Raw genomic sequence first — 26,429 nt, 5'->3', positions numbered from 1 at the left:
GTCAAGATTTAAAAAAAAAAACCTCAGTATTCTGGATTTTTTGTTTGTTTTTCACATTGTTGGGGCTGAACCACCAGCCCCGTGCATATTAGGCAAGCGCTCTACCACTGAGCCATGTTCCTAGCCCAGAAAACCTCAATGTTTTGAATCTGCTTCTGGCCTAAGAATGACCCACCACAGATGTTTCTGGGTCAGGGAGCCAGCTGACAGACTGACAGACAGAGTCTGCCATTCTGCAACATACCTTTGAATGCTCAATGGCATCTTTCTACATTACTCATAAAATACAACCCGGGAAGACATCCACACTCAGTGAATACCTCAGTCCTGCCGATCTCCTTATCACCAGATAGGCGTCAACCGCGTAGCAGAAGAGCCACCAGAAACAGGCACTGTACAACAACTGGATCCACATCTGTAACCAGCAAGAACCCAGCATCAAAGATTCTGGAAACACATGAGGCCATCAGTCCATCCGGGAAATGAGATGGCAGATCTGGGTTTCTGATGTCAGGGAGTAGCACACGTGTGCTCAGGGCCACACGTGGATGGTCTCCGGGACCCCGTGGGCTGTGGCCTGAGAAGGACTTGTGCCTCTGTCCTCTGCTCAGCAGGGACCTAGGAACCGCACCCCTACCCCGCATTTGGTATGCTTGTAGGCATGGGGCTTTGAAGTAGAAGCTCTTTGTGGCCAAGGGGCACTCCAAAAGTCCCTTGGAAGAGAAGGCGCTGTGGTACTAGGACAGTAGGAGATCCCTGCGGGAAGGACGCCTCAAGAAGGTGCAGTTAGGAAGCCCCGAGGGCAGGGAAGAAAGAAAAAAAGAAATTGAGCATTCTGCTCCAGACCCAGGGATTCAGCATCTACATCTGCGCAGTTTACCCGGTCTCGAGAGCACCAATGAGGTGCACGGGGCGTGGTGTGCTTTGCGCCTGTGTAATCTATTTATTTATTTAATGATTTATGGATATAAGTCCTGGAGAGTTTGTGACAACACAGCCGCTGGCCAGGCCCCACCCCAGGCTTCCTCATCTGTAGCTTGGGGCAGACCCTGAGAATCTGCATTCCTCACAGGCTCGCAGGGGCTGCTGCTGCTCACTTTGAGGATCACAGAGCAACAGGCACAGAAGTGAGGAGGAGGGAGCAAGCGGAGAGGGGTCACTTACCGCACTCCCCACGCAGAAAGCAGCAGGCCAAATGTCTGTTCCATTCCCATCAGTGATGTTTTCAACGAAATCTGGGAATCCCAGCCACACCGTAGAGCGAATGATAATCCCTAATAGAGAATTAGATGACTCTAAGGCATCTGAGGCTAATTCAAATCTAAAGCTGACTTTTTACTTTATAAAAATGATAGCTAGTAATACATGAGAGAAACGGGAAGATAGCAAGGGAGAATTAAAAGAAGGAAAGAGGGAAGGAAGGGGTTGGAAAGAAAGAAAGAGGGAAGGAAAGGTGGGAAGGAGGGAGGGAGGGAAGAGAGAAAGAAAAGAAGGAAACATGGAGGGAGAGAAGGAAAAATGTCGGTGTGATCAGAAGAAAAAGGAGGAGGAGGAAGAAGAGGAAGAACAACTGTTATTCAGAAAATCTGTCTTATATTGGCAAAGTGATCCCCGATACTTCCATTTTAATCTAAAGCAACATCAGCCACAATCTTGTCCCCAATTTTTTGTCTACTTGTTGGCTTGGCATTACAAAGTATTTATGTAAGTAGCAATCTGTATTTCTTAGCTGCATTTTTAATGTTCATGTCAATTATTCCTTACATAGAGAATTATTTAAAAAGCACAATTCTGAAGCTTAAATGTACAGTTCCTTCATTCTTTTGAAAAAAATATATCAGATTTTCAAAAATTAGTTCTCAATCCTTTGGGACATTTATTATCTGTGAGTTTCCCTTGCTATTGGGCCCAAATATTTAATTAGCACACTCTCCAATTAGCACACACACATTTGGTATACATTACAGCCCTTTGTAAAGTAATGCGATGTCCTTTGTTTAAATGTATGCTGTTATGGTTTAGGTGTGAGGTATCCCACAAGAGCTCATGTGTAAGAGAGTGTAAGAAAGCTTAAAGATGAAATGATTGGATTATAAGAATATTAGCCTAATCAATGCATTAATCCCCTGATATGGATTACCTGGGTGGTAACTATGGGCAGGTAGGGTATGGCTGGAGGAGGTGGGTTATTGGGGGGCATGCCTTTGGGGTATATATATTTTGTCTGTGGTGCGGGGTGTCTTTTCTCTCTCTCTCTCCCTCCCTCTCTCTCTCTCTCTCCTCTTTCTTTTGCCAAGTCCTGAGTCACTTTCCTCTGCCACACTCTTCCACTATGATGTACTGCCTTATTTCAGGCCGCAAAGAATGGAGTCGACCATCTGTGGACCAAGACCTCTGAAAGCATAAGCCCCAAAATAAACTTTTCCTCCTCTTAAGCTGTTCCTGTCAGGTCTTCTGGTCACAGCAATGAAAAGCTGACTAATACTATGTAATACACCACTAAATACTTTGTGACACAACTAAGCATACGTGTACTATTTATTATGCTACTAAAGGAGATCTGTGAACACTAAAAAGCTTAAGATACACCGTCCCACTATCTAGCCACTGCTAACAAAGATACCACATTTCTGTATAGTGCTTTATAATTGTCACCATCTAGTACTCCTTTGAGCTCAGTGTAAGCCCTATGAGGTTCATTTTTCAGAAAGGGAGCATAGTCACTTGGCCTTCTGCTCATTTTCCTACAACCTCCCTCTTTAAAGGATACAGTATTCCTCCACTAACTCTGAAAAGACATTTGGTTATATCTTTATTTCCAGATATTCAAGTAACAGAAATAAGTTATTATTAAGATCTCTTCCTAAAAATGACTTGGTAGAATCAGGAAAAAAAAAAAAAAAAAAAACCCAACATTTTATTGAATTATCCTGCACCAAAATGATTTTTATCTCTAATAGGAAGGAAATATTCCATTCCTGTCTTATTCCTCAACTGAGATAATGACTTGAGGTTACATAATATTTATCTGGAGTCAAGGTCTGGAGGGTCTTCAATCATGTTTTTTTTCACTCTGGGTAAAAGGACAAAACAGAAATAGGACACATAGCATCTGTGTCCAGGTGCCAGCTCAAAGTAAGATACACAGGCAGTTAATACAGGCTTAATAGACTTTGCATCAAAATAAACATTATCCACCCCCCCTCCCCTGGTCCCCCCCCCCAAAAAAAAATGGTTTCAACATGGTCAACACCATCAAGTATTTGCAAAGTGTGGACAGAATTTGAGTCTTTATTTGAACAAGCCCACTATAACATTTATGGGACAATTGAACATACACTGGTGATATTAAAGAATTGCTTTTAATTATTTTAAACTTATAATGACACCATGGTTAAATATGCTTAAAATTCTTAGGTTCTTCTGGGCCCAGTGGTGCACACCTGTAATCTCAGTGACTTGGGAGTTTGAGGTAGGAGGATTACAAATTTGAGGTCAGCCTGGGTAACTTAGTAAGACTGTATCCAATAAAAAATTTTAAAAGGGTTGGATTTTGTTTATTTGTTTGAGAAAGGGCTTGCGCTAAATTGTTCAGACTGGCCTCAAATTTCCAAGTTTCCTGCTTCAATCTCTGAGGCACTGAGATTACAGGCATGCAAACTGATTTTAAATTTAGGGGCAATCTGCCACTGAGCTACATCCCCAGCGCTTTTGATTTTGAGACGAGATCTCACCAAATTGCTCAGGCTGGCCTCACATTTGTGGTCTCTCTGCTTCAACCTCCCCAGTTGCTGGGATTATAGGCAGGGGTCACCATGCCCAGCCCTTGAAGCATTTTTACTCTGTTTTTCATCTAATCAGGGCTGTACTGAAACCCACACTCTGGTAGCCCTCCTTTGACAGTGGATAAGAGGAGACAATGCTGGCAATGCTGGGACCCAAAATTACCTCCCAGAAATAAAGGGATCCTTCTGTAACCAAAGGACAGAGAGAAAAAAAAAAAAAAAAAAAAAGCTTTTCAAGTAAAAACTAAGAAAAAAATTACTAAATAAGTCCATGAAGGAATTGCCAATAGAATTACTCTATATTTCTTATAACAGTTTTAAACAGTGGAGGGGGAGTGGCTGGGGATGATGCTTGCTTGTATTTCATATACACCCCTGATGTAAGCTGGGAACTATGCAATAAAAAGTTAAATGAAATGGTCAAACTCTAATTTAGAGTTCTATAAAATGTGTCATGCTATAGTTTAAAGCAGAAATTGGTAAAATTGTTTTATTTAGGGCTGATAGTAAACATCTTTGGCTTTGTGGTGATACCTTCTCTGCCCAACATTCCACCCTGCCCTGGTAGAGCAGAAGAGGTTCTGGACGAGGTGCAAATGCAGGGCATAGCCGTGTGCCTGTGACACTTTATTTATGGACGCTAACACTTAAATTTATGTAATATTCACATGCCAACAAATCTGCTTTGATTTTTAAAAAATTGTTTTTTTGTTTTTTAATGTAAAACTGTTCTTGGTGGGGGAGAGGTAAAGAAAATGCGCAGCCGAAGGGATTTGGTCTGCAGCCTACATTTGGCACACGTGAGTAAAAAATCAAACCTAATGCTCAAGGGTGCTGCGCAGTGGTAGGGCATGCCCGAGGTCCGGGGTTCATCCCCAGCACTGCAAAAGGAAGGGTTCAGGTTAAAAAGATAAAAAGGTGCAAAAGAAGATACGGTACAAAATAGCAAGGTGCACGGACACACACACACGTGAGAACTGGTAGTCTCTCTTCGGTGGATGCACCCGTCTTATTTTCCAGACTTTGCTTAACGACGTTGTCCGAGGTTTCCCTAATAAAGTTAGCAATAACAAACACAATAAACGCTTTTAAAAATACAAGCGAGGTCCCTTAGACCCGAATTTTGCCCCCCTGCTGTGCAGAATTCCCTAGTGGTCCAGACTAGCTCCTGGTGGGTAAAGGCCTCCAGATCCCGGCTTGGTGCTGCGAGCGCTCAGACGCGCTGCCCAGCAAGCGGGCGCGAGCCCTGGCACCGGCTTGGCGCCGAGCAGATCCCAGTTTCCGGGCCGCCGCGCTCCCTCCACCCGGCACTGAGCATGTCCCAGCCCCGGGCCGCGCGCCCTTACCCAGGCAGCCGAGCACGTCGCAGGCAGTGGCGGCCCGTACGATGCGGGCCGAGGCAGGCGGGGAGGTGGAGGGGGCGCCGGGACCGGCGGGTCGGCGCCGGGGCAGCATCTGCAGGAGACCCAGCACCAGGCGGAGTGTGCCGCTGCCCAGGCACAGCGCGTGGAATGCCCGCGGCTGGAAACTCAGCACGAGTTGCGTGGCCGCGTCCCGAGTGGGGCAACAGAAGGTCCCCAGGCGCGGGGAGGCCATGGGCCTGCTCCGGGACGCGGTTCGGGTATGCCAGGATCCCGCTGGCCGGCCTGGGTCATATGCCGGCTGGGCTGAGGGAGGGGGACATCATGTGCCCTGGGCCTCTCCCCCACCTAACCCCGGTGCTTGCAGAAGGCGCCAGGCTCGGTGGGGGCTGTGCGCTCTTGCCAAAGCCACGAGGCCTCACGAGGGTGAGGCTTGATCTGGAGGAGGAGGGGCAGCGGAGAAGCACCAGGAGAAGCACCAGAGGTCGGGGTGGTCTGCTTCCCCGCTTCCCTAACCCTTTACCGTGGTTTCATTCTCCAGAACTTACAGCCTCAAATCTGCCATCACCTCTTTGACGGTCTTTCTAGAAAACTGCCTCAGGAGGCAGACCATCCCTGTTTGAATGAGATCCTGATATTGATGCCTTTGAGGCCATGTGCACGTGTGCATCAACTGTGGCTCCTATCAATAAATGCTTCTCTCCCAAGTAACCATGTGGTAAATAGTCCTATCCATGGGAGCAACCCCACAGAGGTAGGATTTTCATTTAAAATTCAGAAATCACAGAGTTGCACTCCTATAATTTCAGCAACTTGGGAGCTGAGGCAGGAAGATCCCATTTGAGGCTAGCCTCAGCAACTTAACAAGACCCTGTCAAAATCAAAAGGGCTGGAGATGCAGTTCAGTGATAGAGTACCACTGGGCTTCATTCCTAGTGTGTGTGCGTGTGTGTGTGTGTGTGTGTGTGTGTTTTGGAGGGTCAGGAGAGAATGAATTTCATTAAGAAAATTATTTTAAAAAGGGGAAATGCATAATGATTATCAGAGACCAGGAAGAATAAGGGTCAGAGGGATGGCGAGAGACTGACCAATGAGTCCTAAGTTATAGTGAAGATAGGAGCAAGAAGTTCTGATGTGCATTTGCACAGTAGGGTAACCATATGTTACACTAATGACCTGTACGTTTCAAAAGCAAGAAGAAAGGATTTTGAAAGTTCTAACTCTAAAGAAACTATACATGTTTGAGGCAATAGATATGGTTAACTGGATTTAAACATTATACAATGCCTACACATGTATCAAAACATTACATGGTATCCTATCCCATTAATATGTACGATGTTTATATTTTATGTACCAGTTAAAATAATTTTGAATAAAAAATAAGGGGAAATTAGTTTTAAAATTATAGCATACTAATGATAGCAACAAGTATGCAGAATAAAGTTGTTTTTCCTCTTAAATTATTTAAGTTAAGTATGAAAGAGTCCCCTCTAGATTCTGGTTTTTATTTTTTTTAAAAAGAGGGGTCAGTAAAACTCTTGTGAGTCCCTGGGTGTTTCATCCCCACCACTGAGAAAGAAAAGGAAAAAAAAAAAAAAAAAAAGGAAAGAAAAGAAAGAATGTAAGAAAGAAAATAAAAAGACACCAGCTCTGCTCTGTCACATACCACTTAGCCACTATTATGGTTTAGATATGGTGTCCCCCAGAAAGTTCACATGTGAGACAATGCAAGAAAGTTTGGAGGAAAAATGATTGGGTTATAGCTTTAACCTAATCCGTGAATTGATCCCTGATGGGAGTAACTGAGTGGTAATTGAAGGCAGTGGGGTGTGTCTGGAGAAGTGGCTCATTGAGGACATGGTTATGGGGCATATAGTTTGTATCTGGAAAGTGGAGTTTCTCTGCTTTCCAATCATCATGTGAGCTGCTTCCCTTTGCCACACTCTTCCACTATGATGTCCTGACTCACCTTGAGCCCCAAGGAATGGAGCCAGCCACTTATGAACTGAGACCTCTGAAACTGTGAGCCCCTTTCCTTCTTGATAGTTCTGGCCAGGTCTTTTAGTCGCAGCAGCAAAAAAGCTGACGAAAACAGCCACTTCCTCTGCCCTTGTGTGTTTATTTTGAGACAGGGTCTTAGTTGCCCGGGCTGATCTCAAGTTTATGATGATCCTACTGCCTCAGCTTCCCAGGTAACTGGGATAACAAGCCTGTGAGATGGCACCCTGTTCCAATTCTTTTTAATCAATCTAAGGTGTCCTCTTTGTCTACAGGGGCTCTTCTCTTAATAAACATTTAAATGAGAACACTTATTTTCCCTCCCATCTCAATGGCTCATCTGCTTTGTGCAGGTGAAGTTCAGCTCCTAGGCCTCCTTCCTCTGGGGACTACAGGCCTGGGTTTCCTGTTGGGTCCCCAAGGAAGATAGACAGGAGGCTCACTCTGCCAGATGGGAAGCAGAGCCTTATTTAACAATGGGCTGCAAACGCCACCACTTCAAAAGAATCGAGACCTGGCACGTCTATAAACACAGCGTGTTCGTGCTGCAGCTGCCCTGCTAGATGGAAGTCAGAGCAGACTGACGTTTTCAAAAACCTTAACAGTTCTTCTGAATTACACACTAGTCATAAAAACAGTAGAAAACACCATAGAAAGACTCCCCAGACATTGGTCTGGGAAAGCATTAATCTTCATATCTAATTTGCATAGTGGAGCTCCTCTTTCCTTCTCTCCTGGTAAGCAGAGGTTGCTTTTGGAGGTCGGTGTGTGTGCTTTCAAAGGTCAAAGTGGGAAAGGAGTGGCTGCACAGGCTTATGTGGCCCAGCCGTGCAAACCTGTCCATGCATTTCAATTTGTTCTGTGTTCCTGCTGCACAGGGCCCACCCCTGTGCTTCCCATGTGCAGACCTGGGAACAGGTACTCCACAAGGAACTTCTGCTGACTGGTGCCAAGGGTTCAAGAGGTCTTTGGTCAGAATTTTCTCGGGGAGGAAATTGTTGTAAATGCATATTCTTCAGCCCAGATGGTGCAGATGACCGCTAAAGACGGGCCTCACAGCAAAGTGCAGAGTTTGGATATAAAAGTTTGGATACAACTGGGGGTGTAGCCTAGTGCAAAGTACTTGCCTAGTATATACAAGGCCCTGGGTTCCATCCCTGGCACCAGGAAACTTAAAAATATAAATAAATAAAAGTAAGTTAAAAATTCTACCATCGAAGTGGAGAACTTGAAATGAGTGTGAAAAATAAAATATGACAGAAAGTTTTCATGGAACAGTTCAACTACAAATATGAAAAAAATACACGAAATGAAGCAAATATGTGTACACTATGTGCATGCACACACTTGGGAGGCGGAACATCTGGAAGAAGTACAGATGAGAGGCATACAGAGATGGTACTACTAAACAAGGTTGTAGAGAAACCTGGGCAGTAATAATCAGGACCTCGGAGGACTCGAAAGCACATTCATTTTTGCATCTTTACTCCTTTCTCTTTGGCCTTTCTCCTGACTTCGCATCTGAATTCACTCTTCATTGTCATGGTCTGAGCTTCCCAGGGACCTTTGTCCCCTGGAAACTGTCATCTTCTCTTTCCCTTCCACACCCACTTGCAGTTGACCTGCCAACCCCACGAGATCAGATGCACCAACTGCTCGAAAACATTCAGTGGGTTTTTCTCCCAGGCAACTTACTTTTCACAGAAAGCCCCCTGCCAGCCAAATGTCTCAACCAGAATGATTGTGTTCATGATGAGAAGCTCCAGTATCCCTCAGAGTCCAGAGGAGGAAGGAGTTGGCGCAGATGATGAGGAACTGTCTGCAGTTATGTGAATTTAAATTATAAATTACACTTACATAAATAATGGATGGAGTGTGGGCAGAGTGTGCATATTCATCATGTCATTTAATATGAAGAATGAGCCTTTCAGGTGGGTCTTACTGATACCCAAGCCTATGTAAAGAATACATAAGTGTGTGAGCAGGGCTGTGTTCCAATAAAATCTTATTTATTTTTGGTACTGGGAATTAAACTTAGAGGAGTTTAACCACTGAGCTACAGCTACAGCCCTTTTTATTTTTTTTGAGACAGGATCTTGCAAGTTGCCGAGGCTGGTCTCGAACTTGCCGTCCTCCTGCCTCAGCCTCCTGTTCCTCTGAGATTACAGGAGTACACCACTGTTCTGGTCTAAAACCCACTTCTTTAACAAAGATCTCTGATGCAATTTTATTAAGTTTAGTCCTCATGTTGGATGTTAGGTCTCTGAACTCTTTTATTCTGCTCTTTTGTCTCCTTTGATATGCCTCCCGCTTCCTGCCCTCCCTGACCCTGAACTTGGCAACTCTCTCTCATTCTCTGTCTTTGTGTGCTTGAGCTTTTTCCTTTTTTAAAACTCCACTTATCTGTGAGATCACACGGTCATTTTCTTTCTGAGTCTGGTTTGTTTCACTTAGCATAATATCCTCTCAGTTCATTGATGCTGTTGTGAAATGGCAGGATCTTCTTTCTAATGCTGAATATTATTTCACTTTATAGATAGACAGGTAGGTAGATATAAAGGAAGTAATTTTACCTCCTTCACTATATACCCAGGTGTATACCTTGTGCTGAGTCACACAGTAGCTCCTTTTAATTTCTGTAGGAATTTCCATACTCTTTCTCCACGATGGCTTTATCAATCTACAGTTACACCAACAGGACACTAGAGGTCCCATTTCTCAGGCCCTCCCCAGTTATTTTCTCTGTCTCTCTCTCACTGGCTCCTCTCTTTGAGTTGGGGGTCGATTATATTGGTCAGGCTGAACTTCCACTCCTGGAAGTGCCAGCCACAGCCCCCTTTCAGGTCCACAGCAGACCAGTAGCATCCTTGCTTTTCAATTTAGTGCAAGAGAAATTTACCAAGGTACTATATACAAATCGAGCAAAGAGACAATCTGTGTGCAATAAATAAGGGAACGTTATCAGACCTTAATAAAGAAGAACACATAAAGAAGGAAACCATTGCTAGCAACAAATAAACTAACCAACCATAAAGAAATACGAAGTGGAACGGAAGGAGATAGGGATTGAGTGTGGTTTAAAATGACATTGTAGCTGGGCATGGTGGTGCATGTCTGTAATCACAGCAGCTCGGGATGCGGAGGCAGGAGGATATTGAGTTCAAAGCCAACATCAGCAATAGTGAGGTGCTAAGCAAATCTGTGAGACGCTGTCTCTAAATAAAAGAAAAAATAGGGCTGGGGATGTGGCTCAATGGTTGAGTGCCCCGAGTTCAATCTCTGGTACCTGCGCCCTCCACCCCCCGCCAAAAAAAATTGTAGCAGGTACAGTGGTGCCTGTCTATGATCATAGCAACTTGGGAGGCTGAGGCAGGAATAGCACAAGTTTAAGACCAGCCTCAGCAACTTAGCAAGATCCTGTCTCCAAAAGGTGGTGGTGGTGGGGAGGCTGGAGTGTCAATCCCCAGTACAAATAACACCATCATAATGATAATATTACAAAATAATAAATTAAAAGGACCAAAGATGTAGGTCAGAGGTAGAGCACCTCTGGGTTCATTCCCTAGTTACCACACACACCTATAGTCCTACCTACCCAGGAAGTTGAGGAGGAAGAACACTTGAACCTAGGAGTTTGAGACAAGCTGAGCAACATACCAAGACCCCATCTTGAATAAATAAATAAATGGTACTTTTATTTTAATAGGGAGTCATTTGAGATGACATCAGGCCTGAGGACAGTACTGTACTTGTCAGACTTCAATGTGTACTCAGTTATGGTTCTTATCAAAAGACAGATTCTAATTCAGGATGTCTGGGGTGGAGCCCAAAGCTCTGTATTTCTAACAAGCTCCCTAGAGACGTGAATGCTACTGGCCTATGGCTCTTGCACCAAATAACAAGGTTCTAGAGCTTCTGTCTACCCCCTGAAAAACAAAAGGAACTCCTGGGCCATATTTGAAATGGGGAGATCTTGATTCAGAATAGATGTAGAATAATTGATTAGCATGCAGATAAGTCAAGGAACTTTCTTTTTTCTTTCTTTTTTTTTTTGTACTGGGGATTGAACCCTCGGGTGCTTTCCCACTGAGTTACATTCCCAGCCCTTATAAAAAAAAAGTTGAGACAATGTCTCACTAAAGTGTTTAGGGCCTTTCTAAGTTGCTGAGGCTGACCTCAAACTTGTGATCCTCCTGCCTCAGCCACCCAAGTTAGTGGGATTACAGGAGTGCCTGGCACCAAGGAGCATTCTAAATCCAAGGATGAGTCAAGAGTGGAAGTATTGGTCTAGGAATGGTGAACAACATCCTTTCTTCCAGATTCTGAAACCCCAATCAGTGACAAATGTTTGGTACTAACATCCTACAGAAGTAGGATGCTGGGAGGAAAAGAGAACAAATGGAAGGGGGAGATGACAGATAAGGACTAGGAGAGACAAACTAAAGTGACCTTGTGTTGAGAAACAGAAAATGCTCTGGCAATCTCCTTAGCTTGAAACTTAAGGATTTTTTGCCCCAGTCTAGATAAAAGTGGAGGCCAGCATTGTGGTAAACTCCTGAAAGAAGCTCTTTGCCCAGGTGGGCAGTTCACTGCCCTCGAATGGATCTCATCCCATTGCTAACAACCCTACCATATTCTACACCATCTTAAAGCATTTTTAATGGTTTTCTTCACATACCATCTTATGTGCCTTCTAGGCGGAAGTCAACTAGCCAGTTGTTAGCTGTGAGAATAAAGCTCTGATGGAAGACAAACAGGATTTGCCTCACAGCAATTTGATTTTCAATTCACAGCTCAATTTGCTGGCCCACATCCATTCCAGAAAGAAAGAACCATTGATGACAGTCTGATGATGTCAATGTACCAACAGTAACAGTTTTAGTCTAGATCAAAAGTTGAAACTGGCATTTGTGATGGAATAAACACCAAGTAAAAAGAATAGGAGACCAGAAATGTTTTAAAAGCTCATTGTAATGTGAGCAGCAAATACTACTCGTTTAAATTTTTAATGACTCAGAGAAAGAGCCACAACTAGGCAAGAACTATCGGGGACAGTTCAATGTTAAGTTAATGTCAAGTAAGATATTTTACACGGAAATCCACATTTTTTTCTTTTTTGGATATGCTTGAAAGAGTAGATAATTATATATTTCTTCATGATAAGATACCATTGTGCTCAAATGTGCAGATTTGAAGATAAATCTCTATCATTCTTCATAACAAGGAATGTCAGGATTTCAGTGCAGTTGACCTTATTCTAGATGCTGACATTTGGACTCTTAGTTCCAAAGGAAAAAAAAAAAAAAGAGTTTGGTTTTCAAAGAAAATATTTAATACCCAAAAAGTAAGGTAATGAGTTTGAGACCTGAGGCTCGACTATGTATTTGAGTTCAGTTGTGTCTCTGATGTAGTTTTGAAAGTATACACACACATACTTTTTGTACACACACAAAAGAATTAACTTCATAAAATAATAGAAAAAGTTACACACTTGATTGACAGCTGAGCTGAACTTAGAAAAAGTTTTGTGCTTCTAAAATCATGAATGATGTTAATGATTTGTTCAATCAACATTCAATAAGTCAGGCTAGGAGTATAGCTCTGTAGTTGAGCTCTTATATAGCATGCACAAGACCCTGGATTTATTCCCTGCACACCATGCCCACCCCCCCACATATACACACTCACTTACAGAGTCAGGCATGTAGCTCAGTGGTGGAATGCTCACCTAACATGCATAAGGCCCTGAGTGCAGTCTCTAGTACAGGGAGGGAAAGCGAGTAAGTCCATTTCCATTTGAAATGATGTTTTCAATTTGAAATGATGTCCTGAGTGTGTAGAGGTTCTTAAATATTGCATCTCTACTTAAGTTAAAAGATATCAATACCATCACCAGGGAAGGATCCACTTCCCAGCCTACTTATTGGCAGGATACAATTCTTTGTTGGCCAGAGGCCTCTCAGTTCCTCAGTATTCTGGCCTCCCAAGGGGCAGCTCAAAACACGGCAGCTTGATGCATCATGGTCAGCCAGAATCTGCAGTGAAGCATGTCTATCACTGTTACCCTCAGAGCTATCTGATGGTACAGGGGGCTGGAGGGTTTGGGCCCCACTCTTATCAGTCAGCCACTGTGGGCTGCCCCTTGCTGTGGTGGTGGTGGGTCCACACTTCCACTTCCGGCATAGCTGGACCCCTAGGCAAATCAATGAGAGTATCCTCAGAGTGGGTTCCACTCTCTAGCATCCTCCCACACAGGAATGAAGAACGGCTACTGCAGAGGAGAATGGTGTTAATGGAATGCAAGGGCTCTGTGGATGGTACAAGCTGCTTCTGCTCCCCTCCCCAGCTTGGATTAAGTCTGCATAGTCTGACCCTGTGAAGTGGAATGGACCAAACTTCTGGGGGTTGACTGGGGGCTTTAGCAAAGCATGTAGTAGTGGCTTGTACCTTGGCAGAAAACCCTTCCTGAGCAGCTCCGCCAATATCCCACACGAGGAATGGACTTTTAAATGAGGGCTTAGAGCCTAATTTTTGGTTGTTATTGGGTACTGACCTCATTTGATGAAGCATAAGAATCTCAGGACATGCCCTTTCTGTATGACATGACAAGGAGAGGGGTGGTATGTCCTGAGAGAGGAAGGGGCAATAGTATTATTATCTGACTGCCTTCCGCCAGTCAGCAACATTAGGTACTTAATGTACCTCATCTTGCCTTACTCTCACCTCCTCCCTTGTGGCTCATCTCTTTTATCCCTATATCATGTATGAGGTACCAGAGGAGGTGAGACAACGTGTTCCAGGCCACTGAGGGGTGGAGTTGAAAATCGAAGCCAGAGAGGTTGCTCCAGGAACACTTCCTCAGGAGGGGAAGTGGAGATTCATTTCCTATCACCAGGAGTGTCTAAAAACACCAGACCAAGGAAAGGAATGCTCTCGCCCACCATCTTTTGTTCCTTTTCTTATTTATTTATTTATTTATTTTTGTGGGCAGTGGGGATTGAATCTAAGTTGTGCTTTATCACTGAGCTACAACCCTCAGCCCTTTTTAAGTTTGTAACAGGGACTTACTAAGTTGCCCAAACTGGCTTTGAACTCTAAATCCTCCTGCTTCAGCCTCCCAAGTAGCTGGAATTATAAGCATACACCGGTACACCTTGCTGATCCCAGCATCTTGAAACAGTAAGGAATCCACTTTGGAGAAGCGGAGGGGGTCACTGATGGCTGAATCCTGGGCCTTGTTGAACCAAACTGTTTTTTCAAGGAAATGTGTGTGTGCATGTGTGTGTTAGATGGGATGATTGGGATGAACCCTCATGTTTACATGTTATATTTTAAAACTTTGTTCAATTTTTAACCTCATGTTTCTTTCTATAACACAATGTACTAATAGAGTAAAATGAAATGACTCTTACTTCTGGGATGACTATATGCCCTGTAGTCCTCATTCACTCAAGACTGTCAAATCTCAGATATCTAACCAAAAAGGACTAAATACACTCATTGACCACAGACTTTGGCTAGTTTATGGGTTTATCTATATATTTTTGGTGCTGGGGATTGAACCTAAGGTTTCACAAATACTAAGCACACTCTGTTACTGGGTTACACCCACAGCCTGACTTTAGCTAATTGTGTAATGACTGCCTCACTGTCACTCAAGTGGCCAGGAACAGGGAATAGGAAATCCACATTAACCTCAGGGACTTGGCCTGCAGTTAGAGCTAGTATGTGGGCGACCAGCACCGCCTCATCTCACCCCTTCAGAAACATTCTGAGGTTCATTCTAGAGCACACATCTCGGCATCAGGATCTCTGAAAGACATGAATGTTGAAAATGTGCCTAAGTTAATTCTTCTGAGTGGGACCTGATGGTTTAAATGTAATGGACTTTCTTTCTTGCTTGCTTGCTTTTTTTGGTGGGTGTGTGTGTGTGTGTGTGTCTTTCTGTTTTGTATTTGATTAAACACAGTCACCAGGTATAGAACCTAAGGCTCTCTTGCTTGTGACATTTCTTCTTTCTTTTTTCCTTTTCTTTCTTTCATGTGCGGGTATGGAACCTAGGCCCTTGCATACACTAGGCAATTGCTCTATTACTGATACACCCATTGCCCTTTTTATTTTGAGACAGGGTCTGGCTAAATTGCCCAGGTTGGCCTCGAACTTACAATCTTCCTGTCTGGGCCTCCTGAGTAGTTGGGATTGCACAGGTATGTACTACCATCCCCAACTTGATGACATTTCTTTAGTGTATGATAAGAGGCCAGAAATTTTCCTTGAAGAGTGTTTTAGCTTTTGTGGGTCAAATAATCTGTAATTACTGAACTGTTAGAGACAGAGAAGCCATACGTAGTAGGTAAATGAATGGACATGGTGGTGTGCCAATAATCCATTATTTACAAGAACAGGTGACCAGTCCTCAGTCCATAATTGCCACACACCCCTCATTGTATCAAACTAAGTGAAACAAAACAACAGAGAAATAAGGAGTTTTGCATAGACCTTTGCAATGTATTTGCTGGATTATTAGAGAATTTGTGCTTCAGAAGATAAGAGAAGCTATGTAAAGAAGCAAGCAGCTGAGAGACATGTTAGATGCATAAGTTGAATAGAAGTATACAGTGATATCGAGGGATGGGAGAACCAAGGAAGTTTTCAAATATTTTTCCTAAATTGGCTACCAGAAGTGACAGTTGTTCTGGCCACTCTTGTCCTCTACCTGATAATGTATCTAAAACTCATGGGGGTTTGGCAGGCTGAGTAGTGAGCGCCAGTGCTAACCTGGCACATTTGCCTAGGTGCTTCCAATTCACTGGTAGTGTTGACTCCAGGCACTTTCCTCTTGTTGGTCCCCCTTCCTCATCCTCAATTGGGGTCCTACTAATTGTACGGTCTGCAGAAGAGGATGCGGATTTCTTCTTTCCAATGGAGAAACCTGAAGGTCACTACCTTCCCCACACCCTCAAGGCCACTATCACCAGTGGTAAGTCATGTGGATAGCCCTGACATGACGAGATGCAATCGACCCTCTTCCCGAAATCCTGCCACCCCAGTCTGATTATGAGAGCAATATCAGGCAAACACAAGTGATGGACATTCTACAAATACCTGACCAATCCATCAGTTTTTCAGGGTCAAGAAAAGCAAGGAGGTATTGGGGGTGTGTAACTCAGTGACAGGGTGTTTGCCTGGCAAGTACAAGGCCCTGGGTTCTTCCAAGCAAAAAACAGCAGCAAAAGAGAAACTGTCGAGGAGCAGAAACTCAATGGCTAAATGGAATGTGGGCTTCTGGGTGAGAACCTCCTCTGTCCGATAGAAAGAGGATGGTATGGGCAAACTCTGGAAAGCAAGTAAAGTCAAGAGTTATTTAATAGTAATGGAGTGATGTTTATGTCTAGTTTGGAAAAAAGCACATTAATAATGAAAGGCAGTTATGAAAATACTGTTGTTAACATTCAGGGAAACTAAGTCAAAGATAGTACAGAGAGATTTTTATACTATCTTTGATAAATAAAACTTTTACCTTTTTAATTTTTATATTGGGGATAGAAGCCAGGGCCTCACACACCCCTCTTTTTTTTTTTTTCTTTTTTTCTTTTTTGGTACCACAGATTTAACCCAGGGGCAATTAACCACTGAGCCACATTCTCAGCCCTTTTTATTTTTTCTTTGGAGGCAGGGTCTTCCCAAATGGCTTGGAGCCTCATTAAGTTGCTAAGTGTCTTTCTAAATTGCTGAGGCTGGTCTCGAACTTGTGATCTTCCTGTCTTAGCCTCCCAAGTCACTGGAATTACAGGTATGTTCCACCATGCCCAGCTCCAAATTTACTTTTGTTGTTGTTACCAGGGATTGAGTCCACGGGTGCTTAACCTCTGAGCCACATCCCCAGCCCTTTTATTTTTATTTTTATTTTTGAGACAGGGTCTCACTACGTTGCTTAGGGCCTAAGTTGTTGAGGCTAGCTTTCAATTTACAATCTTCCTGCCTCAGCTTCCCAAGCTGTTAGGATTATAGGTATGGGCCACCATGCCTGGTCCAAATTTACTTTTAATAAAATGTAAATCATATAATATTTCCCATGGGGCTTCCACATATATAATTATGCAAACATAAAGAATTACCACAAATTGGGATGTAACTCAGTGGTAAAGTACTTGCCCAGCATGTGCAAGACTCTGGGTTCAATCCTTAGTATTGCAGGAAAAACAAAAAAAAAAAAGAATTATCAAGATTAATTAAATTTTTAGAATCTTTCTACAGTGGCTTGGAAGCAATCTATCTGTATGAGGAAAAACTCTACCACATTTCTGAACAGTTGGCCTCCGTTACTTATTTCCTGTTATTTTCATTGCTGTTCAAATAGTTTAGCGACATAGATTTAATTGAAGCAAGTATTTTGGCCAGCAGCCAGTGAAAGAATTTCCCAAATCCCACTTAAGCAGTCCTCCAAAACTGAAGAAGCCATGATTTAGTGTCTAGGCCCCTCTCCCTCCCAACACAGTACCCAAATTATTCCAGTGCTAAGGATGTGAAGACGACCTATGTGTATTTGTGGTTGTATAGTGGGCTGGGACAGAGGGAGGGAGGGGTCTCCATAGTGGCCAAGACATACCTCGATATGTCCAGTGGCTTGCAGGCCCAAGAGAGGCCTGGACACCTTGGTGAAGGACAGGAAGGCTCCTGGAGGGGATTCATAAAGGTCAACTCACATTGCCTTACCAGATTCAAAGTCAGGGCCTCAGTGTCAACAAAGAAAGAGCCTGAGCTCCGTGAAGGGTATCCTCAGACCCAATGAGGGCTCAGCCCTTGTACACATGCTCTGTGGAAAGACATGTTTGAGTAAATGAACACAGACTCTTCAGGGTATCAAAAAGACAAGATGGCTAAATGCAATGGGGTATCCTGGATGGGATCCCAGGGCCAAAAGAAGAACATTAGGGAAAACTAAAGGAATCCAAATAAAGTAGGTATGTCTGTTCATAACAAGGCACCCATGTTGGTTATTAACTGCAACAAATGATATGTAATCTGGGGAAGGTAGGTGTGGGGGCCATGGGAACTCTGGGCTGCCAACTCAATGTCCTTACAAATCCAAACCTGTTTGAATTAGTTTCCTAGGGTTCTGAAGAAAACTGGATGACATAAAACAAAATAAAACAAACAAAAAAAAAGACACTTTATTCTCTTATAGTTATGGATGTGAGAAGTCCAAAAGAAAGAAGAGAAATCTGTATGAACAGACACAGAGACTGAAGTGATGTGACCACAAATGAAGGAATGTCAGTCACCAGCAGAAACTGGAAGGGCAAAGAAAGTCTTCCCAGTGATTCCAGAGTGGGCACATTCCAGGCACTTCTGAATTTCAGATTTCTGGCCTCCAGAACTGTGTTTGTGTGTGTGTGTGTGTGTGTGTGTGTGTGTGTGTGTGTGTGTGTGTGTGTGTGAGAGAGAGAGAGAGAGAGAGAGAGAGAGAGAGAGAGAGAGAGAGAGAGAGAGAGAATGTCTTGTTCTAAGCCACCAAACTTATAGTATTTTAATGACCCTAATAAACAGGGTATCTCACATGCAACCTGCCCTAACAAAACTCATTACTTCCACTTCTATTTATCCATCAAGCTCAGCTTGGTTACTTAGGTGGAGCCCCTGGAGTTGTTTTTTGATACCTCCCCAACTTCCTTGTGGATCTGTCTCCAAGTCTTCCCCTCCAGGTCTCTGCCATCCACTATCTCCCTGGACAACATCTGCCTTCTAAAAGCAATTTTTCTATATGCAGCACTGGAGACGGAGCCCAGGGGCTGGTACATGATAGGCAAATGCTCTACCACTGAGATACGTCCCAGTCCTTTTCCTCTGCTCGTGGCAATCAACCCAGATGGCCAAATCTCCCAGGTGTTTCCCTGGTCCCCTCACATAGTTTCTGCAGATCCTCATCTCCCTCCCCTCCTCCACTCAGAAACCCTTAAGCACCAGCAAAACCCTCAGTCTGCAACCTCCTCTCCAAATGTTCCCTGATCCAGCTGGCTCTGATGGAGGCCTGGCCCTGCCCAGGGCTCTTCCTGTGCCTCAGTCCTGGGTGCAGGCTCATTTCTCCTTCCATCCTGCCAGGCTACCATAGAGGGTAGGGAAGACAACCTCCAGGCTCCCACCAGCCCTTCCAGACCAACTCTTTCCCTCCTTCTAAAAACCTGTGGCTTGAAACTGCTATGTTCTGGGCTCATGCCTTCCCGGAAGACAGCCAAGTCACTCCCCTTCGTTCCCTGCAGCAGTTAGTGCCATCTGGTGATAATTTCTTTGGTGGTACTGGGGATAGAACTCAGGGATGCTCTACCTCTGAGCTACACCTCTAGCCCTTCTTATTTTGAGACAGGGTCTCACTAAGTTCCCAGACTGTCCTCAAACTTCCCATCCTCCTGCCTCAGCCTCCCAAGTAGCTGGAGGACAGGCATACACTACCTTGTTCCAGTTCATGATAAATCTTGACTATTCCAATGTCCATGTAGATGATTCCTCTTTCTGTGGTCCTTCAGTTCCTCTACCAGTCATCTTGTCCTCCCTGACTTTGGCCATCACAGTGAGTTATACCTTCATCCCCGTCCTTACCAGCAGCGGCTATCATCCCTCCACAATCTCAAGGTCCATCCTTCAGATAAATGGGGGTTGGGAACTACAATTAGAGGACAGTCTTTCACAACCTGACTTCAACATTGTCAGGGACCTTCCATCCCCACAAAGACTTCTGCTTTCCATTCCTGAGCTTTTCAACATTCCCATGAAGGACTTGCCTGTCAACATGCAGTCTTCACTGCTGGGTCCCAACCTGCTGAACCCTTACTCGACTTCCTCTCAATCTCCATTTGGTCATTATGGCTTAAATGTGCCTTGAGACATTTCAGGGGGGAAAGTGGTTGATGGGTGAAACAAGAGTTCTACTTTTGTGTCCATTTATATTTTCCACAATGCAAGATGAAAAAGAAAAGATGTCACTGATGACTTATATTATTATTGGGGGGGGGGGGCACATGTACTGGGGATTGAACTCAGGGGCACTTGACCACTGAGCAACATCCCCAGCCCTATTTTGCATTTTATTTAGAGAGAGGGTCTCATTGAGTTGCTTAGCATCTCAATATTGCTGAGGCTGGCTTTGAACTTGAGATCCTCCTGTCTCAACCTCCTGAGCTGCTGAAATTACAAGTGTGAGTCACCGCACCTGGCTATTATTACTTTTTTCTTCTCTTCACTTTCATTTCTCTCCTTCTGACATTTGTAGTTAGAAGCTCTTTAGCACTTAATTGTGCTGTAATTTTTCATGTGAATTTCATTAATTTTTTCCCTCACAACTAGAGCTAATTTTCATATTTCCTGCATCTTTTACATTCCTTGGAACCCTTTCCCCCTTACTGGGCAAGTAAGAAGTGCTTAGGAAACCTAACTCACTGGCCTTGTTATTTTTTTCCCAGAACGAGGGCCTTGCACATGCTAAACATTTACTCCACCATGAGCTGCCCAAATCAATGAATTCTTTCTAAAACTGTATCTTAAAATATAAATTTTTTTTTTTTTAACCATGGCTCCAGGCAAATACTACACTTTTTTAGTTACTCTTGATTTTAAAAATGTATTGATATGTATCTATATATTTACATTACATCATTATTACTTATTGCATAATGTAGATCAGTTGATCTATCTATCAATCCATTCACTACTTATTTATTCCTAGTTGCCAGAAAGAAAACCTGGCCAGTTTGAATTATTGTAAAATCTTTTTTTATTTTTTTGCTGGTACTGGGAATTTAACCCAATAACACTAAGCTACACCCTCAGCCCTCCCCTTACTTTTATTTATCTTTTAATTTGGAGACTGGGTCTTACTAAGTTGCTGAGGCTGGCTTTGAACTTGAGATCCTCTTGCCTCAGCTTTCCAGGTGCTGGGATTACAGGAATAAACCACCACACCCGGTTTTTCTTCTTCTTTTAAATGGCTTTATTATTGGGTTCCATGGGCACACCTGTAATCCCAGCGATTTGCGAGGCTGGGGAAGGAGGATCGCCGAGTTTGAGGCCTGCCTGGCCAACTTGGTGAGACCTCTGAAAATAAAAAAGTCTGGGTATGTAGCTCAGTGGGTTCAATCCCCAGTATGAAAACAAACCCCAGCATTACTGACATATAATTCATGTATCATACATACCCACTCAGTGCAAACCTCTCTCTGCCATAGGTGCTTTTCCCCATGAGTAGAATTTTCTTTCAATGGAGACCTGGACTCAATAACCTCAGGCAAGTTATCCGACTCCTTTGGATAACCTGTGTAAAATGGTGTAATAAATACAGCAGGCATGTTTGCTGAAAGGACCTAAATCCATTCATCTCTCTCACCTGGCACATAGTAGGCATTCTTTGAATGATAGTTACCATTTTTAGCGAACTGGGAGCCTCATGCTAAGCATTCACTATACCTCCTTTGAGCTACACCCTCTTGCTTTTTTTTTTTTTTTTTTAATATTTTGATTGGTGCTTTACACTTATGCATAGTAGTGAGATTCATTATATTTGTACATGCACATAATTTGACCAATCTCATTCCCCAGCAGCTTCTTTTTCCCCCTTCCTTCCCCCTGATCAGTTTGCTGCACTCTATTGATCTCTCTTATTATTTTTTGTGGGGGGTACTTGGGATTGAACTCAGGGGCACTCAACCATGGTGCCACCCCCCCAGCCCTATTTTGTCTTTTATTTACAGACAGGGTCTCACTGAGTTGCTTAGCACCTCACTTTGCTGAAGCTGGCTTTGAACTTGTGATTCTCCTGTCTTGTCCTCCTAGCTGCTGGGATTGCAGGCTTACAGGCCTGCACCACTGTGCTTGGCTGTTGTTATGATTTTACTTAGTACATTAGAATCATATATACAAATGGGACTCATGTTTATATATGTAAATGGCATAATTATGTAATTTCATACCCCAGTACTTCCCCACGCCCTCTTCTCCTTAACCCTGTCTCTACTCTATTGGTCTCTCTTTTATTTTCACGAGAGGTCCTCTGTGGAGGTCCTCTCTGCCATATCCTGTGTGGAGGAGAAAAGTTTAACTGCCAGAGGAAGAGGTTAGTAGTTTTTCTATAACCCCCAAAATTTATCTACTCAATAAACATACAAGAGCCAATACTCATTTCAAATGAGAGGGGGCATGACATGTCTGGCCATACCAGCTCTGGCCTCTTACAACAATTCACCCAACTCTCTTTTATTTATAACATACAGGTAACGGGGCCAGGCCTGGGAGGAGCTTCTTCTGTGACGGACAGGATAGGGTGGAGTTAGGGAAGCCATTCTCTTAGGAGGAAAATTCCAGGAGACAGGGAACTACTCCCACGCAGTACCACATACTTCCCAGCAGTTCCTAGAAGCCAGGCCTCTGCATCCCATGGCTCAATCTAGTCTGATTCTGCTAAATAAGAACAGCTTTCCACACTCCCCCAACCCCATCCCCTCCAACTTCATTCGGTATTCAAGTTTTGACTTTCTGAGTCTGGCTTATTTCACTTAGCATGATGATCTCCACTTTCATCCACTGACCAGCAAATGACATAATTTCATTCTTCTCTATGATTGAGTAGAACTCCATTGTATATGCATACCACATTTTCCTTATCCATTTGTCTGTTGACAGGCACCTAGGCTGGTTCTGTAAGTTGGCTATTGTGAATTGCTGCCATTCCCTTACCTTTAAAAAATTACCATATTGAAAGGATTTATGGAGAGTCTGACCCTACTAATTGATTTACCCGCTAATCTGAAAGGTAAAAGTAAAAATTTGGAATTCCATCCTTTAACATATTTTGTAATGAGTGTAAGTCTCTTTTCTTCTTAGAATAAAACAAATAATTTGAGCTCCATTTCATACAGATTAGCTATTGATTCTCTGGAAGCGAGTGGCCTTTTTATTCATTGACTCATTCACTGTTGACAAAGCCAAAGTAGCATTACCTTCTGTTTCACCTCTCTTCCCTCTCTTCTTCTCCACATCCCTCAATGTAGGTTCTCTGGGCTTGTGCTCTCTGCAGATCCACAACACTCTCTGATTGTTCTAATGTTTCCTGAGCAATGAGGCTGAAAGTTCAAGGAGAAGCAACAGACAAACGAAGTATGCCTCCAGCTTTCCAAAAGGAGTCAAGACAGATTCTGACAAACATATTCTACCTCTGCAAATTCCAGCCAAGTTGTGAGTTCTCAGTGATCCACACTAGTTTAATGTCATACTGAATTCTTCCCAAGGGGATGCAAGGCTGATAAACTGTGGTAAGGCCTTTCAGTCACAAGATGTTTGACAGTGGTTGGTGATGATGTAAGAAATAGGATACAGAATCTGGATGTGATGACAGTAGGGACAGATGTGCTCAACTATGTAACCTCAAGGATATCGAACAAAGAATTTATGATTCTGAGAGGGCATCTGTCTCACATCAAGTCATACAAGTCTTGGTTCAGTCTCTTTTGCATATTAATGTAAATACAGACAGCAACCTTATAAATATACAAATAATGCTAAACTGGAGGGATACCTAATGTGAGGATTAAAAGAAAAAAGACTTCAGCAAAATGATGTTTAATGAAGTGACTATAAACTTGCACCTGTTTTAAGAAACAAATTGAAGAGAGTATGACCCTTTCAAGTGCCAGTTGGTAACCTGAGAATTACATAGTGAACATAAATGTTAAAAAGGATTTTGGGGCTGCATACAATAATGATGGATTTAAGGCAACAACAAAATCACTGTTTCTGCTTTGTAGTGTATCTATGATCTGGATTTCAGTGGCAGGTTGAGATTTAAGTCAAAACTGGCTTTGGGGGTAGGGATGGGGAAAGGAGAGCAAGCCCTTTGGGGACAAGAGGTCTTGTGCAAACTCCAAAGAGCACACTAGGCACGTAAACATTGTCTTTTATCTTTTTGTCATATCCATCTATCCACTTCTTAAACTCTTTGAGATAATTGTAGATCCACATGTAATTTTTTCTCTTTTCCCCCTTTTTTATTGGTGTATCGTAGTTGTACATAATGGTTGGATTTGTTCATATGAGTACATGCATACAATGCAATGATGTAATTTGGATGATATCCCTCTCCAGCACTCCCCACTCCCTCCCCACCTCCCACTCCTGACCCCCTTCCTCTAGTCTACCGATTTCCTTTGCTTTTCATGTGATCATCCCCTGCCGCATCCCACTTTCTTTTCCTTATTCTTCTCTGGCTTCCATATATGACAGAAAACATAGAACCCTTGACCTTCTGACTTTGGCTTATTTCACTTACTGTAATGGTCTCAAGTTCCATCTATTTTCCTGCAAATGACATGATTTCATTTGCTTTATGACTGAATAAGAGTCCATTATGTATGTAGATCACATTTTCTTTATTCATTCATCTGCTGATGGATACCTAGGCTGGTTCCATAGTTTGGCTATTGTGAATTGTGCTGCTATAAACATGGTTGTGCATGTATTGCTCTGTTATGATGTCTTTTTTATTTCATCGATTGGTACTAGGGATTGAACCTGGGGTTGCTGAACCACTGAGCCCAGCCCCAACCCTTTTTAATATTTTATTTAGAGACAGGGTCTCATTAAGTTGCTGAGGCTGGCTTTGAACTCTTGATCTTCCTGCCTCCTAAGCCACTGGGTTGCAGGCATGTGCCACACACTGGCTTAATTATTTAGGATAGACACCCAGGCGTGGTATAGCTGAGTCATATGATGGTTCCATGCCTAGTCTTTTGAGGAACTTTCATACTGATTTCCATACTGACTATACTAATTTATAGTCCCATAAACAAATGTGAAGTGTTCTTTTTTTCCCCACATCCTCTCCAGCACTTGTTTGTATTCTTGTTGACTGCCATTCGGACAGGTCAATTCATATGTAATTTGAAAAAATGACACAAGAAGATTCTATGTGCCCTTCACCTGCCTCTCCCAATGGTAATGTCTTATAAAACTATGGCACAACATTATAATTTGGATATTGACGTTAAAACAATCCACCAAGTTTATTTAGATTTCCCACTTTCACATGCACTCCTTCATGTATTTAGTTTTGTGTAAATTCATGTAATCATATCACAGCCAAGATATGCTTGGGGGTTTGGGTTCAGTGGTAGAGAGCTTGCCTAGCATGCTGTGAGTACCTGAGTTCAATTTGCAGCATGTACACACACCTGCAATAAAAATAAATAAAACCCAATAACACTTGGGATTAGTTCTACAAGTCTACATTTAAAAGAAAAAAATCACCTCATTATTCTAACTACAGGCATTCTGGCCCCAGCAGTGTAGAAGTTATTTATGGGACAGTAATCACGTGCCAAAAGCCATGAGAGGCACCACCGATGGAGTATGGACTCTTTAATTCAATTGTCTGAATGAGACATGAAATGATCATAGAATGCAGCCCACGGAGTGTAAATCCCTCCTATGACCTCTGAAGAAACTCAGACCAGAGGTGAAATTCCTCAGTCCGGTTTCAGTGGCAGAGCCTTAAGACCCAGGGATTCCTGACTCTTGGTCCAGTGGATTCCCAGCTTGTCTTTTCCATCAGCTCCCAGCATCTTCACCTGCTAACAGTGCCTGATGGAGCCGCTTTGAGGAAAACAGGTGTTCACCAGCGTCCGGCTACACATACAAATAGCAATGGGGGAAAAAAAACCTTTTTGCAAAGCATGCAAATACCTATCAGTGCAGATATTTTTAATGTGGGTTGGAATTTCATGGAAACTGAAAAGGAGCAGAGCTATCTACAAACTTCCATTAAATCCAGACCACCACTGCCCCTTTGTAGACATTAAGAACTCGAGGCACAATTCTATGAAAGATAAAAGCAAGGCTTGAATGGAAAAACTTCCTGAACTATGACAATAGAAAGAGCCAACATGAAGCCATTCATTATGTTGGCTGGCGCCACACGAGGGAACTTGTGGGAGGTTGGGAAGGCCCTCACCGGAACAGGTCGAGAATCCTCCTTCAGTTGGGGCTTTCGGGACACCTCCTGTAGGGTCAGAGCTTTGAGGCGAGACCCGCGCTCTGCCCAGGGTGCGGGGTCGCCCCCTCGAGTCTCTCGGGTGTTGCGGCCCGAGGTAGGAGAGCGGCCGTACGCACGGAGAGCTGGAAGGACAGGCCGTCCTAATGTCCCGCGGCTGGGGCCAAGCCATGGCCGCACCGGAACAGTGCGGGTACGCAGGAGGGCCTCCTGCCATGCTTCCGCCCTCACCTGTGCGGCCTCCTGGGACCA

The 26,429-nt window shown here is 43.4% G+C and overlaps 1 protein-coding gene across 6 annotated transcripts in view; it reads right to left on the bottom strand.

The window, feature by feature from the left end:
• GPR143 (G protein-coupled receptor 143) overlaps positions 1-24,288 on the bottom strand; it is a 62,589-nt gene extending 38,301 nt beyond the window's left edge. Inside the window, exons 1-6 of one of the 6 annotated variants that reach the window (XM_079123232.1) lie at positions 21,337-24,288; positions 17,854-17,963; positions 14,904-14,959; positions 4,748-4,836; positions 1,165-1,274; positions 321-415 (exon numbers count right to left, since the gene is read on the bottom strand). In XM_079123232.1, the coding sequence (XP_078979358.1) occupies positions 321-415; positions 1,165-1,274; positions 4,748-4,836; positions 14,904-14,929 (320 nt within the window). In that variant the 5' untranslated portion in view covers positions 14,930-14,959; positions 17,854-17,963; positions 21,337-24,288. Of the gene's footprint in view, positions 1-320; positions 416-1,164; positions 1,275-4,747; positions 4,837-5,131; positions 6,659-14,903; positions 14,960-17,853; positions 17,964-21,336 lie in introns of those variants that run through there. The other 5 variants (XM_079123233.1, XM_079123234.1, XM_079123235.1 and 2 more) reach the window with 5 other exon arrangements.
• Between the last annotated feature and the right edge of the window lie 2,141 nt (positions 24,289-26,429).

This window comes from Sciurus vulgaris (genome assembly GCF_902686455.1).
Source record: "Sciurus vulgaris genome assembly, chromosome: X".
Lineage (NCBI taxonomy): Eukaryota > Metazoa > Chordata > Mammalia > Rodentia > Sciuridae > Sciurus > Sciurus vulgaris.
Note: the sequence above shows the minus strand (reverse complement) of the source record. Positions and strands in the feature narration are given on the sequence as shown.